The sequence below is a fragment of the Bos javanicus genome, chromosome 26 (assembly GCF_032452875.1).
Source record: "Bos javanicus breed banteng chromosome 26, ARS-OSU_banteng_1.0, whole genome shotgun sequence".
Classification (NCBI taxonomy): Eukaryota; Metazoa; Chordata; class Mammalia; order Artiodactyla; family Bovidae; genus Bos; species Bos javanicus.
This window is the reverse complement of record NC_083893.1, coordinates 38,651,185-38,667,081: the sequence shown is the minus strand read 5'-3', so window position 1 is coordinate 38,667,081 and position 15,897 is coordinate 38,651,185. Positions and strand designations below refer to the sequence as shown.

The window sequence follows — 15,897 nt, the reverse complement described above, 5'->3', positions numbered from 1 at the left end:
ACCATTTGACAACGCCAAAACTTATTATTTGGAAATTTGATTTTTAGGTTTGTAGGTTGCTTTTTATGGTTCCACCAGACTTAACCATGCTTTTGTAACTTATTGCCATTTTGTAGCCCTTGATAATTTGATTCCTTTCTTTTGGTGATCATTCAATTACAGGAAAAACTGAAACAGTTTGAAGAGCGATTAGCAGAAGAACGTCATAATCGCTTGGAAGAACGTAAAAGGCAGCGTAAAGAAGAACGAAGGATAACCTACTATAGAGAAAAAGAAGAGGAAGAGCAGAGGAGGGCAGAAGAAAAGATGCTGAAAGGTGACTATTTAGACCGAGACTGGGGCTGTGCGGCAAGGTGGACAATAGGTCTTCTCTCTACAGCCTTACTTAGGAAACGGGAAAGTGGCGCCAAGGCGATTAGCTGCCTCACTGCAGCCAATGGGTTCTCAGGTGCTGACAACCTGACTTGGTTCTCTGCAGTGTGTTACCTGTGAGGCTGTTAATGTCCTCTGCCAGCCTATTTCAACGATTTTGGTGTTCTTTCACAAACTTTGCCCTCGTATTTTTTGTCATTGTAGTCTGTATAGTATTAATATTTATTGAGCAAAACGTGCCACGTGAAGTTTCTCAAATGATCCTTTTTGTGGCATCGCAGATGCTCAGGTGTTGGGGTGGGATTCTAATATCTTTACTTGTGTTGAGTAGGATAATACTTGTTTCCTTGAATATTTTCTGATATTCAAGTTTAGCTGATTGTAAACTATTTTAAACTTTTTAAAAAGAGTTTTTTTCTACATTATGCTGCCTCTAATACCCGAAAAGTAGACGTATAGCACTGGTGGGAACGTGTGGGTGGGAGGCACATTTTATAACCTCATGTGTCGTGCAGAGCGAGAAGAGCGAGAGCGGGCTGAGCGTGCGAAGCGTGAGGAGGAGCTTCGGGAATATCAGGAGCGGGTCAAGAAGTTAGAAGAAGTTGAAAGGAAAAAACGTCAGAGGGAGTTGGAAATTGAAGAAAGGGAGCGTCGTAGAGAGGAGGAGAGGAGACTTGGTGATGACTCACTTTCTAGAAAGGTAAGTACGAATGTCAGTGTTACCTGATGTGTAGTTAACAGCCAGGTCTCTGCATATCAGAGCTGTCTTCGTGTGTCAGTGTCTGGGCATGGTGTTTTGAATCACATCGTTCAGATTTAAGTCTGATACTGCTTTATCTTTCCAAAGACGGAGGGTTCCTAAGGAGGATGGGGAGGGGATTAGACTTGTCTTAGCAAGCTGGGATTTTATAGGCTTTAGAGTACTTGTCAGGAAGAACTAATCCCATGAAATGAAGTATTTGAGGAAAAGTAACACAGTCACATGGAAGAGGAATATGTTTGGTTCCTTGAAAGGAGTTGCTATAATGTAAGGTCCTCAAAGATGAATTTGGGGGACCAGCTAGTATTCAACATTCCTTGTTAGAAATGCAGTCTCAGGCTCAGAGCCAAATCTTTTGAACCAGAATTTGCATTTTAACAAGATTACCAGGTGCTTCAAATGCTGGTCTAAGTGTTTATTTTTAATTTCCATTCGTGTCCAAAGCGACCAGTGCTTCTGACTTTATCTTGTATAAAAAGGGTATCTGATAGCTTCTGGCAGTAGCTTTGTTACTTCCTTAAATCACATTGTTTCAAATCCATCCCTCCTTTGTGTCCCTGTGCTCCTGCCTTAATTCAGCTGGTTTCTTTTGCCTGTATTACTTACAGGTCTTATCCCTGGTTGTCATCTTTCCCCCCAGCCTCAGACCTTCATCTATACTGTGGCTTGCTTGGTTTTTCATAACACATACTTGATTGTCACCTCTGCTTTCGGTTTCAGACCTTCCTTTGGGTCGTACTCATTGCTTGGAGCCCAACTAAATCAAACACAGCCTAGCAGTCAAGGCCTTTTATGTTTACTGTCGTTTTGTTAGCTTCATCAGTTGCTGTTTCCTTAGTCACTTCTGCTCTAGCTATTCTGAGCTCGTGTTAGCTTTTACTGTGTCTGTGACATCTGCCTCCATGCTCTTTGTTTTTCCTGCAGTGTGTCTGTGCTGTCCTTTAAATGAAATACTGCTGTTTTTTAAGGTTAGCGGAAAGTGGCTGGAGGGTTTATTGCCTGCCATGGCTCTGAGCCTTTATCTGTGCCACACCTGTATCAGTGCTTCCCTTTATTGGAGGGTCTGCTCCTAGTTATGTAGCCTTCAGTTTGTTTTATAATATATGAATGGATTTTTAGTTTTGTTAGTCTTGGTAATTATTATTAGTGTTCTTTTTCTATTGGGCACTTGTGTGTGTGTGATTTGCTTGTGTGTGTGTAATTTGCTACATCCTGTTAATTCAGTTCTTCTGAAGCAGATGAGGTAGACCACCCATGGCTATGGATTTCAAAGGTTTTTATCCGCTTTTGCAGTTCTGTGTTCATCCTTTGTTGTTGTTGTTTCTGTTTGTTAGCTCCCCCTTCCCTTTCAGTTGGAGGGTGTTCAGTTCTTTCTGTTCATGTTTAACATGGTAGCTAACTGTGGTGACTGACTACTTGCTATGATGTAAGGGTCCTCAAAGATGAATTTGGGGGACCAGCCAGTATTCAACATCCCTTGTTAGAAATGCAGTCTCGGGCTTTATTCCTGATATTTGTTTGGCATTCATGCTTTTCTCTGCTCTTTGACCATCCATTCTTTTCAAAGTCTAAACTTACAGTCTGTAGATTTTGAGAACTCTTCCCTTTCTTTAGAACAAACAAAATGTGCAAAACAAACAAAACAAGCACTGCTGTGCTTGTCGCATCTGACTCTTCGTGACCCCACAGATTGCAGCCCGCCAGGCCCCTCTGTCCATGGGGATTCCAGGCAAGAATACTAGAGTGGGTTGCCGTGCCCTCCTCCATGCTCTCCCAACCTAGGGGTGGAACCCAGGTCTCCTGAATGGCAGGTGGAGTCTTACTGACTGAGCCACCGGAGAAGCCCGAACACCGTAAGGCTTAAGGCCTCTGTGTCTCCTGCAGTAGCACCTGTGTTGGTCGTGCACTTGTGTCCAACTCTGCAGCCCCGTGGACTGTGTGGCTGGCCAGGCTCCTCTGTCCATGGACTTCTCCAGGAGTGAATATTGGAGTGAGGAGCCATTCCCTTCTCCAGGGGATGTTCCCAACCCAGGGGTCGAACCCTGGTCTCCCGAATTGCAGGCAGATTCTTTACTGTCTGAACCACATCTGTTTAAAAGCTTTACTTAAATTTATTGCCTCCAATGCATTTAAACAATGTTTTCTATTTAGAAATCACTTAGCAGTTTCACAACTGCATTGGCAAGGTGATTTAGTTTAAAATATGTTTACACTGTATCATTTCCCCTTTGCATGTAAGTTTTTTGTTTGTATATTCTATATTTTTGTGTATGCCTCACAAGAAGTTTTGTTTTTCTCTCACAGTTGCATAATGGTTCATTGGTTTAGCCAGTTCAAAATCATCCTCCTTCAGAAGTTGAGAGACCTATCTGTGCTTACTGTCCTAGTACTTAGCAGGAAGAGAGAGGGTTCTTGACAATAATCTTGATCTTTTTAGTTCAGTAGATATTCTGCTGTATTCCTAGGAAGCTCTGAGAAAAGAAGTTCTAATGTTTCACCAAGTCTTTGTTTAGCTGCCTAAGCTTAGGTCTTTACTGTTCACCCTTTCGGCACGTGTGCCCATCAGTCAGGATTCAGCTTACGTAGAGCGTATTGAATTGTCTTAACTCAGGAAGATTTTTTCTCCTTTTCTCTTCTTCTGGCCTTTCAAAATCCTATTCTTTATCTCTTTTAATGTTTCAGTTATTTTTTTCATCTCTTTGTGCTATAGAAACTAGCTCTTTGAGGTTCCCGTTCAGTTTCTATCAGCGGTGTTGCTAATGTAGTGACTCTCACTTGCTCAATGTAGGACTCTCGTTGGGGAGATAGAGATACAGAAGGCACTTGGAGAAAAGGACCCGAAACAGATTCTGAGTGGAGAAGAGGCCCTCCAGAGAAGTAAGTAGAATTAAGGAGAAGAGACTAATAATAGGTCCTGTTAGTATCTTATTAGTGTTTTTCTAATTTGGCATATTTTGTGGGGGTGGGGAAAAGGGAGTCATGAAGAATTGTATGTGTATCTATTACTGAAATGTTTGTCATGGTTTACTTCAGTGCTGCTGTAATTACTGACATAGATATCTTGAAAATATGTGCTTTAGGTTTTTCTTTTTTAATTTCCTAAACTAATGGTATTTGAGGTTAGAGTATAGTGAATGGTTTCATAGTATTTTTCTTGTCGTTTTGAAAGCTGGTAGTAATAGATTTAGAAATTGCTAAGGCATTCCTCAGAAAATGAAGATACCTTTTAGAGGCAGTTGTCTGCTTACTGGTTTATTTGTTGACATAAAATTTTGGATTTTGTGTTTTGTTTTTTGTTTTTTTTTTTTAATTGGAACATACTCTTGTAGGACTAAGATTAGTGAATTTACACTTTGGAAGTGAGTAAAATCATTGCCAAAGAGATGACGTACTTTGTTAAGTATACTCTTAAAGGTGTTTGACTTGTTACTCTACAGGGAGTGGAGACGTGGAGAAGGGCGGGACGAAGAGAGACCTCACAAAAGAGACGATGACCGACCGAGGCGCCTGGGGGATGATGAAGAGAGAGAGTCCTCTGTTAGACCAGATGATGATCGCATTCCCCGACGTGGCATGGATGACGACAGAGGCCCACGACGTGGTCCTGATGAAGATCGGTTCTCTCGCAGGGGGGCGGACGATGACCGGCCTTCTTGGCGTAGTGCAGACGATGACCGGCCTCCCAGACGAATTGGCGATGAAGACAGGGGTAGCTGGCGTCACGCGGATGATGACAGACCACCTAGACGGGGACTGGACGAGGACAGAGGAAGCTGGCGCACGGCTGATGAGGACAGAGGACCCAGACGTGGGCTGGATGAGGACCGGGGGCCGCGCCGAGGAGGTGCGGACGATGAGCGTTCGTCCTGGCGGAATGCTGACGACGATCGTCCCAGGAGGGGCATGGATGATGACCGGGGTCCCAGGCGGGGCTTGGATGATGACCGGGGTCCCAGGCGGGGCTTGGATGATGATCGAGGACCTTGGCGGAATACCGACGATGATAGATTTTCCAGGCGTGGTGCAGATGATGACAGATTTTCCAGGCGCGGTGCAGATGATGACAGGGGGCCTTGGAGAAATATGGATGACGATCGGATCTCAAGACGGGCTGATGATGATCGGATTCCCAGAAGGGGTGATGATTCACGACCTGGTCCCTGGAGACCATTTGTCAAACCAGGTAAAATTGTGGTAATTGGATGCTTTATATATATTTACAAATGCTACCTGAAGTTTTATACCAGCTAATCCCCACTATTCTATGGAGGGCAGCAGGTTATCTCAAAGAAAAAACATAGGTCTCAAAGGACAACTTACATTTTGATTGTTAAGTAAGACGTGTTCCTGCTATTTCAGGGCTTTGAGGTTCTTCTTTCTGTGCTCGTCCCTAAGTATCAGTGTTCTTCAGGATCCTTCCTGGACTGGACTACTTGTAGAAGTAATGAAAAATAAAAATATACTTACTAATCATTTGTCTGTACTCTTGTCAACCATGGCATTATGTTCATGAGAGGAGCCCATTTCCTTTCTCGGTCTTGGGCCTGTTCATCCTTTCATACTTTTTTTTTAAATTTATTCAGCTGTGCTGGGAGAAAGCAATGGTACCCCACTCCATTACTCTTGCCTGGAAAATCCCATGGATGGCGGAGCCTGGTAGGCTGCAGTCCATGGGGTCACTAAGAGTCGGACACGACTGAGCGACTTCACTTTCACTTTTCACTTTCATGCATTGGAGAAGGAAATGGCAACCCACTCCAGTGTTCTTGCCTGGAGAATCCCAGGGACGGGGGAGCCTGGTGGGCTTCCGTCTATGGGGTCGCGCAGAGTTGGACACGACTGAAGCAACTTAGCAACAAGCAGCAGCAGTAGCTGGGACTTAGCTGCTGAGCGCAGGATCTTAGTTTGTGGCATGTGAGTTCTAGTTCCCTGACCAAGGATGGAACCCAGGCTTCCATTGGGAGAGTGGAATTTTTATAGCTGCTGGACTACCAGGGAACTATCCCCCCTTCATAATTTTTATTATTCTCAAGTAACTGTGTACAGGTCTATGCCTTCATTACTGTCTTGCCCAGATGACTTTTCCCCATACCTTCAGACCTGAGTTTCCAACTTTTGTGTAGCACCTGGTCACTGACACTTCAGACTCAACCTATGAAAACAGAATTCCTCCCTGCCCACACCTCCCCCCCTCCCCAGGGGAAAAAAACCAAACCCACACACGTTTTCTCTTCAGGGGCATCACTGTCCATCTAATTGTATAAAATGGGAGTTCTCCTTTACTCTGCTCTTTCATCCTCCTCGTATCTTTTCAATAACTGATATCTTTTCAGTAATTTGTTTTAAAAGCAGTTTGAGCACCTGCCTGCCCCTTAGCCTGAGTGGTTTCTGTTGCATACTTGTGTTTCTTCTCACTTTATTCCATTGTGAAATTTTGTGACTTTTGGGTAAGCTTAACTTTGCTGTGCTTTTTGTAACATGGGGATAATAGCATAGTAGATTCTCATTAATTCATGATAATTACATTTTTATAAAGTCAGTGAATACTGAACCATTGCTACTAAGGGAAATACTAGGTTAGGTTCCTGTTTTTTCCTGAACTCTCTGGTCAGTTTTTTCCAGCCAGTCAACACATAACCTTGTTTTAATTTTCTGTTTAAAGATACCTTATTTAATGTATATTATTGATTCATTAGCATTTAACTCCCTGGCCAACAGCACTGTCACTCATTCCTGGAAGAAGCTTATCTAACACCTGTATTTTCTCCCTAAGTCACATCCATTGCCTTTTTGTCTTTGGGAGAATGCTGGGGGTAACTGAAATCACTAAAAAGAAGCACAAAAAAAGTGGAAATGTGGCACTAAATAGGCCACTCAGAGGCTGCTTGTTTAAAGTAGGAGAGCTGCAGCCAGAAGACAGCATTGCCTGTTTAGCTCAGCTGAGAGCAGGCCCATCAGGTGGCTCAAATGTCACCACTGGGTACCTGCCTGGAGTGACTGGTGAAAGTGCTGGAGTGCTAATTTTGTTTTGTTGTTGTTGTTGTTTTTTATTTTTTTTTTTTGGAGTGCTAATTTTGGAATTACAGATTTTTAGCAAGTAGCAAATTAACAGGTATGGAATAATCTGCGTATCTCAGAGCTGTGGCTACAATTGAAAGAGCTAATAATAGACGGTTTAGACTAGTGCTGTAGCCCACTGGAATATAAATGGTAGTGATGATAATTGTTGGCCTTGCAGCTATGAGATTTTCATCGAAATAATCTGCTTCCTCTCATTTCCTTTTCTGTGTGCGCCTGTGCATTTGTGTGCATACATTCTTCCTAGATTTGGACATCCCATGGCTAAGTGAGATACTGAGAGGGCCAAAGGCTTTGTCCTTGTTTCATGAACTATGGTGGTAAAAGGAAAGAGTCTTTTTTGTTAGAAAGGTTTTGAAAATGTTGAAAGATACACATGAACTCATAATTGGGGCTCTGTCTCTCAGATCTAGATCCTACCTGTCACCCTTGAAGTTCTCTGCTTAAATGAGTTGTCTTCACTGTCAGAACAGGTTTAAAGATTTTTATACCTGAAATCTTTACATATGGAACATAAAGTTCCTATGTGTTATATGTTAGAAAAACAATAATAGGTAGTCAAAATAGGAGTTGGTTCTGTGAAATGAGGTAAATGCATTTAGTTTTTTTAAATTATGTTAGTGTCTTAATTAGCCATTACAGTGGAGATGGATTAACATCAAGATTTGTTGTTGCCAGTCTGTTTCTTGAGTGGAAATTTTCATTTCTTTTTTTAAAACCTAGGTGGATGGAGAGAGAAAGAAAAAGCCAGAGAAGAGAGTTGGGGTCCACCTCGAGACCCGAGACCATCAGAAGACCGTGAATGGGAGAGGGAAAAAGAGAGAGACCGAGATAATCAAGATCGAGACGAGAACGACAGGGACCCAGAGAGAGAGAGAGAGAGAGAGAGGGAGAGAGAGAGAGACAGAGAGAGAGATGGTGATCGAGACGACCGCTTCAGACGGCCAAGGTTTGATACTCTGGTTAAGACTGTGGTCTTACGGTTAAAATTCCTTTAATGTTGTCCTATGCATTCCCAGCCATTTTTGAAAAACATGCTCCCCCCTTTCATATATTTATCTAGTAGCATCATAGATTTTAAAAAATTTAGAGGTCATCTAATTGAACCAGATTCCTCTTTTCAAAGAGGGGACAGGCAGGCAGGCTGGTGCTGTCTGTAGGCGGTGTGGCTCTGTGGTGGTGGAGCCAATCCAGGTTCTTCCCTGTCCATTACTTTTCCCCTGTGGTTGAGGTCCGTTATTGCTTTTAAATTATTAAAAAGCCCCTTTGCTTTTACTAGTTTTAAGAGTTCTGTCTTCATCTGGTCAAAGTGGCTTTGTACTAATCTAATCTAGATCAGCACAATTCAGTACAGTTTCCTGCAAGGATGAAAGTGTCCTGTAGATGTAATGTCCACACAGTAACCAGCTGTCACGTTTGACTGTTGAGTGTTTGGAAGGGGTAATAACTGTTCTTTTGGACAATGCAGAGCCAGATGTTCTCATTTGACTTCATGCGTGAAGCATCAGTTTGAGGTCAACTCACGACTTTAAAGTTTATTCCTGTTATTTGCTGATCTGGGTATTATATATCCACTTAAATTTACCCATGTTGTCTAACAATAGAACTTGTCATTTAAATTGGCTTGCAGGGATGAAGGTGGCTGGAGAAGAGGACCAGCTGAGGAGTCTTCAAGCTGGAGAGATGCAAGTCGTCGTGACGATAGGGACCGTGATGACCGGCGTCGTGAGAGAGATGATCGCCGTGATCTAAGGGACAGACGGGATGACAGGGAACGAAGAGGACCGCCTCTCAGATCAGAGCGTGAGGAAGGTAGAGATGTGTTTTCTGTGTGACCGCTGAACACTGGGGAGCCACAGTTGATGAGGGGATTTACTGTCTCTTTAACTTGTGTGAACACCAAAAATAAGATGGCCAAGTAGATCATTTATTCCATTTAAAGTTCATGGTCTTCACAAAGTTACTGGAGAAGGAAATGGCAACTCATTCCAGTGCTCCTGCCTGGGAAATTCCATGGACTGAGGAGCCTGGTAGGCTACCGTCCCTGGGGTTGCAAAGAGTCGGACAGGACTGAGCAACTTCAGTTTCACTTGCATTTTGTTTAAAATGACCATGGCACTTTTGCCTCAAAAGCTTTTACTATTTATTTGGTTTTACATCAAGGGTATTTTCTTCTTTTATAGTATAATGAAATATATTTCACTTATTTGCTGTTAAGTCTTCAATGGGAGCCAAAAATCCTGTAAAAAATTTTTATCCAGCCAGATTTTTGTCACCTTATCCTAAATTTTTTAAAAATTAGGACACTTCCCAAGCCAGTGATTTCTTGCTTGCAAGTTGGTATTTTTGTCTATTTTAAAGGTTTTTCAGAAATTGTATCAAAATGATTAAAATGTATTTAGCTTTTTTTAAATGAAGATTCTCTATCATCTTCAGTACTGGATTTCTGAGTAATTTGAGGCATTCCTTTTGCTTCAGTTCTATTTAGTCTGAGCTGATAGAATACAGTACAAATTTATTCTCTCTCCTTTTCTTTTAATTAAAGTAAGTTCTTGGAGACGTACTGATGACAGGAAAGATGACAGGGCAGAAGAGCGGGATACTCCTCGTCGTGTTCCTCCCGCAGCTCTTTCAAGAGACCGAGATCGAGATCGAGACCGAGACCGAGACCGAGAAAGGGAAGGTGAGAAAGAGAAGACTTCCTGGAGAGCTGAGAAAGATAGGGAATCTCTTCGTCGTACTAAAAATGAGACTGATGAAGATGGATGGACCACAGTACGACGTTAAGTCTCAAGATAGTGGATTCAAACTCATGTCTTTACATAGGTTTGATCACATTCAAGGATTATTATATTTGTGCTTCAACCAATCTAAATTGGATTCTTTAATGTCTCACCATAACACAAAAAGCATGAACTTGTATTAATCCTATATAATAGATTGATCAGGCACCGCATCCACAGACGGTTGGAAAACCACGCCATGTTTTTGAATTTAAGGTGTTGCATTATTTCGTCAATCATTTGTTTACAAAAAAGAAAAACTAAAAATAAATTTAAAATGAGAGTTCTTCAGGTATTGAGTAACACCTATATCTTGGTATAGAACTGATCTTTTTTCTTTTGATTTTGAAATATCTGGTATTAATTTGGAATGAAGTAAGGTTCTGTTATAGAGAATGTATCTGAAGTCTCTAAAACAGGGAGCTGAAACAGTTCTCACACCATTGAGACATACCTCTAGGTACTTTGAGGTATTTACTAAATTCAGAAGGTTTTTAGGTTTACTGTAAGTGCAGTAAACATTAGACACATTGGATACAGTGGAGTTTTTGGTAGATTTTACTTGAAAGAAGGTGAGTATAAGCCAACTTGTGGTCATTATTATAATGACGAGAATACTGCTGGAGTGTGAATCCAAAACAGATATAGCTTTTAAATTTTAAAGCATTTGGTAAACTGTGGCTGAGTTGTTTCTGTTGCCAATAGCAAACTGCTTTTCCATTTATGGAGAATTCATGCCTTTCAAGCATTTTAAATATGACAATATTTATAAATGTGTGGTTTGGAGGAATTCTTTAAATTCTTTTTCCTAATTTCCTTTCTCTTCAGAATAGATTCTTTCAATAAGTAATTTGTAGTAATGACTGTGTTGACTTCAATTTTGGAGTGTAGTAGCTATGTTAAAGATTAACTCTTTGGTCTTATTGAAGCCAACACAGAACTTGCTGCTGTGTTTTTTCTTCAATGATAAATAAAACACTTACAGAATTTGTTTTAGTGTTGATTTGTGGTTAGTGTTTCATATATAATGTTTAGCTTACATATTCCTTGAGTTTATTTCACTTGAGGTTTTACCAGTGATACTAACTTTCTCACTGTTGAGTATCAAAGAAAATAACCTAAATATAACAAAAAGCAAATGTGGCTAGGATGTTTCCACTAAAGTGTCTTCCTCTGTTACCGGATGAACCTCTTAGTTTCCCTGTAAAGTTGTCCTGTCTGTATGGGGGTGTGTGTGTGTGTGTGTAAAGTTGCATTTCCCTGTAAAGTTGTCCTCTCTGTGTGGTGTGTGTGTGATGTACATCTTGAGTTTTCCCCTGAAATTAAAAGCATAATTGATTTCACAGAATGTTAATTGCAAATTTATAGTGGCTCTAGGCACTTAGATTCTCTCTGGTGTTGAGTAGTGGTGAGAATTACTCTTGGTGCAGCCATGAGGCCAGAAGAGGGAGTATTGATGCTTTTTTATAAAAAACTTTACCAAGTGCAGCCTTTCCTTTTTGATGTTAATAATGATAGAACTCACTTTAAAAAAATGTTTTTCTTAATTTATATTTCAAACAAGTGAAAGTCTTGTGAGAAGAGGGCCTTTTGTAACAAGTGAAAACTTGGGACAGTAACCTGCTTTGTCCCCAAGTTACTAGAACAGGACATACCTGGGCAGTCATATACAGGCCCCAACAGACATTCATTTGAGCTGATTGGTTTAGATGGCTGGCTGATGGTTAGGTTTCCAGGCGGTCTGCAAACCACCCTTCCTACCCAGACCCTCTCCCAGATGTACTGTTCTCCCAAGTTCTGTGACCTGGGTGATGGAATCAGAGCACAGGGTAAGGGCAGAAGAGTGCAGCTGCTTGTGATCCTGCTCAGGGTCTCAGTCTTACCCCGTCCCTCAGTGTTTATTCTTCTGCATTTGTAGACAGGGTGTCATCACTATCAGCATGGGTGGATCTGAGGGTGGAGGCAGCGGCCCAAAGAAGGTTCCACATCCCAGTGGTTGTCCAAACTGGCTACTAGGGGGAGGTTGGCATCTATGTGTATGACATGGTTTGGCTAGACACCGGTAAGTCTAACTAAAATATACTGGAAATTAATGGAAGCAATGTTCATGTTGTAGCTAAGAACAGATTAGAAAATTAGGACTAACACTGAAATTTTTCTTTGAAGTATATGTTCATTTGTGGTACGATTTTAAAATGTAAGGCAGTCTGGCTGCACAGTTGGTAAAGCTCTTTTGAGGATTCCGTACATCTTTTTCCAAAAATAGGCAGTCTTATGAAAATAAGTACTTCTGTCACTATTTTGTATACTTTCTAGACTTCAAAAAATTGGATTTCCTTTTATCTTAAATTTAGCTTTTCAAGTGCTTAAGATGTTTCAGATTGAGAGTTGCTTTTAAATGTGTTAGAGCCTGTTTAGTAAACTTCGTAAGAGAGTTCTAGAGAACTACTGACATTCTCCGTTATGCTTTAAAATACTAGAAACTAAAGTTAGCTGGAACTGATAGGTAAGTGACCTGCCTAGTCCCTCCCGTCTGGAGAATGCACCCATCTGTTAACAGTGACTCTTGAAAAGGGAGAATTAAAGCAGTGGCAAGAGGTGACAGGAATTCGTGTGACCTAAAAACAACCCAGAAAGCAAAACTATTTTAAATTGGTATGTTTTCTAGAAAAACTGAAGAGAAGTTAATGCATGCCTTTGAGTTTAGGTATATTCATGTCTGAAGTTTTCTCATTTGGAGCTGTACTAACAGGTTTTTTTTCTTGACCAAGAAATGAATGGTTTGCCTGTGTGTACCCCCCTCCCCCTTCTCCCACCCTTTGACCAAAAAAGCTCATAGCTATCTCAGCTATCATGGCAGCTTCTTAGACTTTAAAAGAAGTGTTCAAATCAAGCAAATCTGCTGTGGAGGGAGGGAGTTGTTTAATATGAAGGCAGCCTAATTTTTAATAATCTAGCTAAGCTCTCCTGGAACCTCTAAAGACTAAATCTGTTGCTGTTATTTTCAGATAGTGATTTTTTACATTTTAGATGACTTCATGTTAATTCATTTCCATTTTTACCTTCTGTGTCTGTTCCGATGGTACATACGGTGTGGTATGCACTGTGGTGGACTTGAAAATGAAGATGGGAGGTTAAAAGTAGAAGTCAAGCACCTTTGCCCAAGATTAGATTTAATCTCACTGATGAAAATAACTGGTGGGATTCCAGAAGGGTTGTCTTCTAATGAGAATGGGAACACAATAGAGGGAGGCTGTGTTCCTTGTGTTACCCCCCTACACCCAGTCATTTCAATTGGTACTTATACTGGTTTGAGGACTTCTGTGATGGTTTAAAGCTGACACAGTCCAGAGTGGAACCTTCCTGAACACCAGTTGTTTCATTAACCTTCCAGAACTCAAAGGATTCCATCTTACATTTAGTCTGAGAGGCAACAGCTGGAATGAGATTTCCACTATTTAGAGACCCTGAAATGGAGCAATTCAGAGTGAATGAGTTATTGCACCCGTTTGATCTTAAGTATCACATATTTTTGAAGAACTGGAATAGGAAGGGGCATAAAGAAAAAGCCAAGTAGAGTTAAAGGCAAGGTTAATGAATTCATATACTGTTACTGTATAAATACACAATTTTTTTAAACAGCACCATTTTCAAGTGTATACACAATATGATTATAACTTGGCACTATTTTTAAAGGGGAAAAACGGTAGTTGCTCGTTCAGTAATAAAAAGATCTGGTACATGAGCTGTATTCTACCTGCTACCTACAAATTGTACACTTTATACATCTCCAGCTAGGACAAAAACAAGCCACAAGGAGGGAACACCCACCCAAACTAACACTGTAAAGTATACCAAGTCTTCACTTAATGATGCTACCACCCAGGGCTTCACCTGGAATTACAACTGGGTAAGGACAACAGAAATATTGTTTCAGACAATAAAATAGTCATTTTGCTGACACTCCATAAAATCGCCAGTTTTAAGTTCAGTTGAGAGGCTTTTAAAAAAATATTCTAGACCTAGTAAAGTGCCTCCATTCATAAAATTAAACATCCAAGATTAGACTGAGACAATTTCATACTGATGCGCATCTAAAATAGGTCGACGTATAAATAAACCACAGCGCCTCTAAGTTGCCACATTTCAGTTAGTGGAATACCCAGCCTTCACCATCTGGATGTGCACAAACTAGAAACATTAATCAAAATTTTAACGTCTAGTCTCAACTGCTCTTCGTTAGGAAAATACTCGGTACCGTCGGCTTCCTCTGGAAAAACCAAGACGAGCTCCACACTCCCCGGCAGTGAGGAAGAGATGGTGCGCAGACCAAACACGAGAGTGGGCGGGCGGCTACCCCAGTGGCATCTGGTGGCAGCAGCAGACCGGGGTCCGGGCCCTTAGCGCAGCTTCTTGCCGGGCAGGCCGTCCCGGGCGCTGCGCGGCGGCGGGCGGGCTGCAGGCGGCGGCGGCACTTTGGAAAGCGGGCAGTACTTGATGGTGTGCGCGTTGTCGCCGCTGGCACCGCACAGGGGACACGTGTACCGGCGCAGCACGGGGCACAGCACCCGCCCGTCGGGTCCCTTCAGGATGTGGGTGGTGTAGAGCGCCACCGCCTCCTTGTTGTTCCGGCAAAACACGCACACCTGCAGCTCGGGCTTGAGCAGCCGGGCGGCGGCAGCCCCGGAGGCGGCGTGCAGCTTGGGCTCGGCCGCCCACGCCGGGGCCCGCTCCTCTCGCGGCGCTGCTTCGGCGGTGGCCGCGGCGGCGGCGGCCGGTGCGCAGCCCAGAAGCACGGCAGCGGCGCGACCAGCGAACGGGCTCAGCTCAGCGAAACGCTCCTCCAGCAGCCCGGCCTCGGCAGGGTCCGCGCACAGCTCCAGCGCGCGCAGCTCCAGCGCGCCCCCCAGGTAGCGGCTCCGGGACCCCGGATCGTCGCTGTCGTCGTCGTCGTCGTCGTCGTCGTAGTCGGGCGGCCCCAGCGCGGGCCCCAGCGCCCCGGGCCCGGCCCCCACGTGGGGGGAGCAGCACGACGAGGAGGAAGAAGAGGGCGGGGAGCCGTCCCCGGCGCCGTCCCCGCCGCGGGCGCAGCCGAAGCGCGGCTCGCTGTCCACCGCCTTGGTGATGAGCGTGGCGAGTCCCAGATAGTCGTTCCACGAGCTGAAGGGCTGCGGGTGCGCCGGGCCCTGGGTGCTCACGTAGCGGGCGCTGGGCACGAGCGCCATGGGCGGGGGGGCGCGGCCGCGGCGGGGCGAGCGGGGCGCCCAGGGGAAAGCCTCCATGGGCGGGTTGCGGGCCGCGCGCGCCGCCTCCCCGCCGCCGGCGCGGGCCGGACGGAAGGGACGAGCTGAGCCTGCCCGCCGGCCTGCCTCGGGGTGGGGCTGCCTCGCCGCCTTTTATCGGGACCCGCTCCTCCCCGCCCCGCGGCTTCTCCGCCGCGGCCCTGCCCCCTGCCCTCCCCCGCCCGGGCCACCTCGCCCGCGCCCGGGACGGAGGCGGAGCGGAGGCGGACGCGCAGGGGGCGGGCGGGCAGTGAGCGCGCGCTGCTCCGGCCCGCGAGGTTCCTGCAACCCACGCGCTGCGCCCGCCTCGCCAGCTGTGGGGCAGCTTTCATTCTGGGAGGGGGCGGACAGGCGCCGCCTCGGGCCGCTGCGCTAATTGGCTGCTGACCAGAGCCCCCTGCGCCACGGGCGCCGCTCCGGGCGCTGATTGGTGAATCCGGGGGAGGGGGCGTGCCCTACCGCTCAGCTGGGAGGGGAGGGGGAGGTAGGGGAGGGGCGGCTGCTGGGGCCCGCCATCGTCTGAGCTCTGTTCCACTGGTTTGGAACAGGTGACCAGTCCTGGATCTCCCTCAGCCTGGGGGTGAGACCCACCTCCCAAGCTTTTAGTGCCCTGGGCCAGCCT

The 15,897-nt window shown here is 44.5% G+C and overlaps 2 protein-coding genes across 2 annotated transcripts in view; one reads left to right on the top strand and one right to left on the bottom strand.

The window, feature by feature from the left end:
- EIF3A (eukaryotic translation initiation factor 3 subunit A) overlaps positions 1 to 10,984 on the top strand; it is a 31,677-nt gene extending 20,693 nt beyond the window's left edge. Inside the window, exons 16-22 of the mRNA XM_061403625.1 lie at positions 163 to 316; positions 888 to 1,072; positions 3,921 to 4,009; positions 4,570 to 5,315; positions 7,934 to 8,159; positions 8,841 to 9,022; positions 9,756 to 10,984. Of these exons, the coding sequence (XP_061259609.1) occupies positions 163 to 316; positions 888 to 1,072; positions 3,921 to 4,009; positions 4,570 to 5,315; positions 7,934 to 8,159; positions 8,841 to 9,022; positions 9,756 to 9,997 (1,824 nt within the window). The 3' untranslated portion in view covers positions 9,998 to 10,984. The remainder of the gene's footprint in view (positions 1 to 162; positions 317 to 887; positions 1,073 to 3,920; positions 4,010 to 4,569; positions 5,316 to 7,933; positions 8,160 to 8,840; positions 9,023 to 9,755) is intronic.
- A 2,595-nt stretch (positions 10,985 to 13,579) lies between these two features.
- NANOS1 (nanos C2HC-type zinc finger 1) lies at positions 13,580 to 15,515 on the bottom strand. Its single transcript, XM_061403623.1, has one exon. The coding sequence runs from the start codon at positions 15,273 to 15,275 to the stop codon at positions 14,394 to 14,396; it is 882 nt and encodes a 293-aa protein (XP_061259607.1). The 5' UTR covers positions 15,276 to 15,515; the 3' UTR covers positions 13,580 to 14,393.
- Between the last annotated feature and the right edge of the window lie 382 nt (positions 15,516 to 15,897).

Bases quoted from the DNA above. Each gene is read 5' to 3' on its own strand.
- NANOS1 (XM_061403623.1), bottom strand. From the start codon at position 15,275: ATGGAGGCTTTCCCCTGGGCGCCCCGCTCGCCCCGCCGCGGCCGCGCC.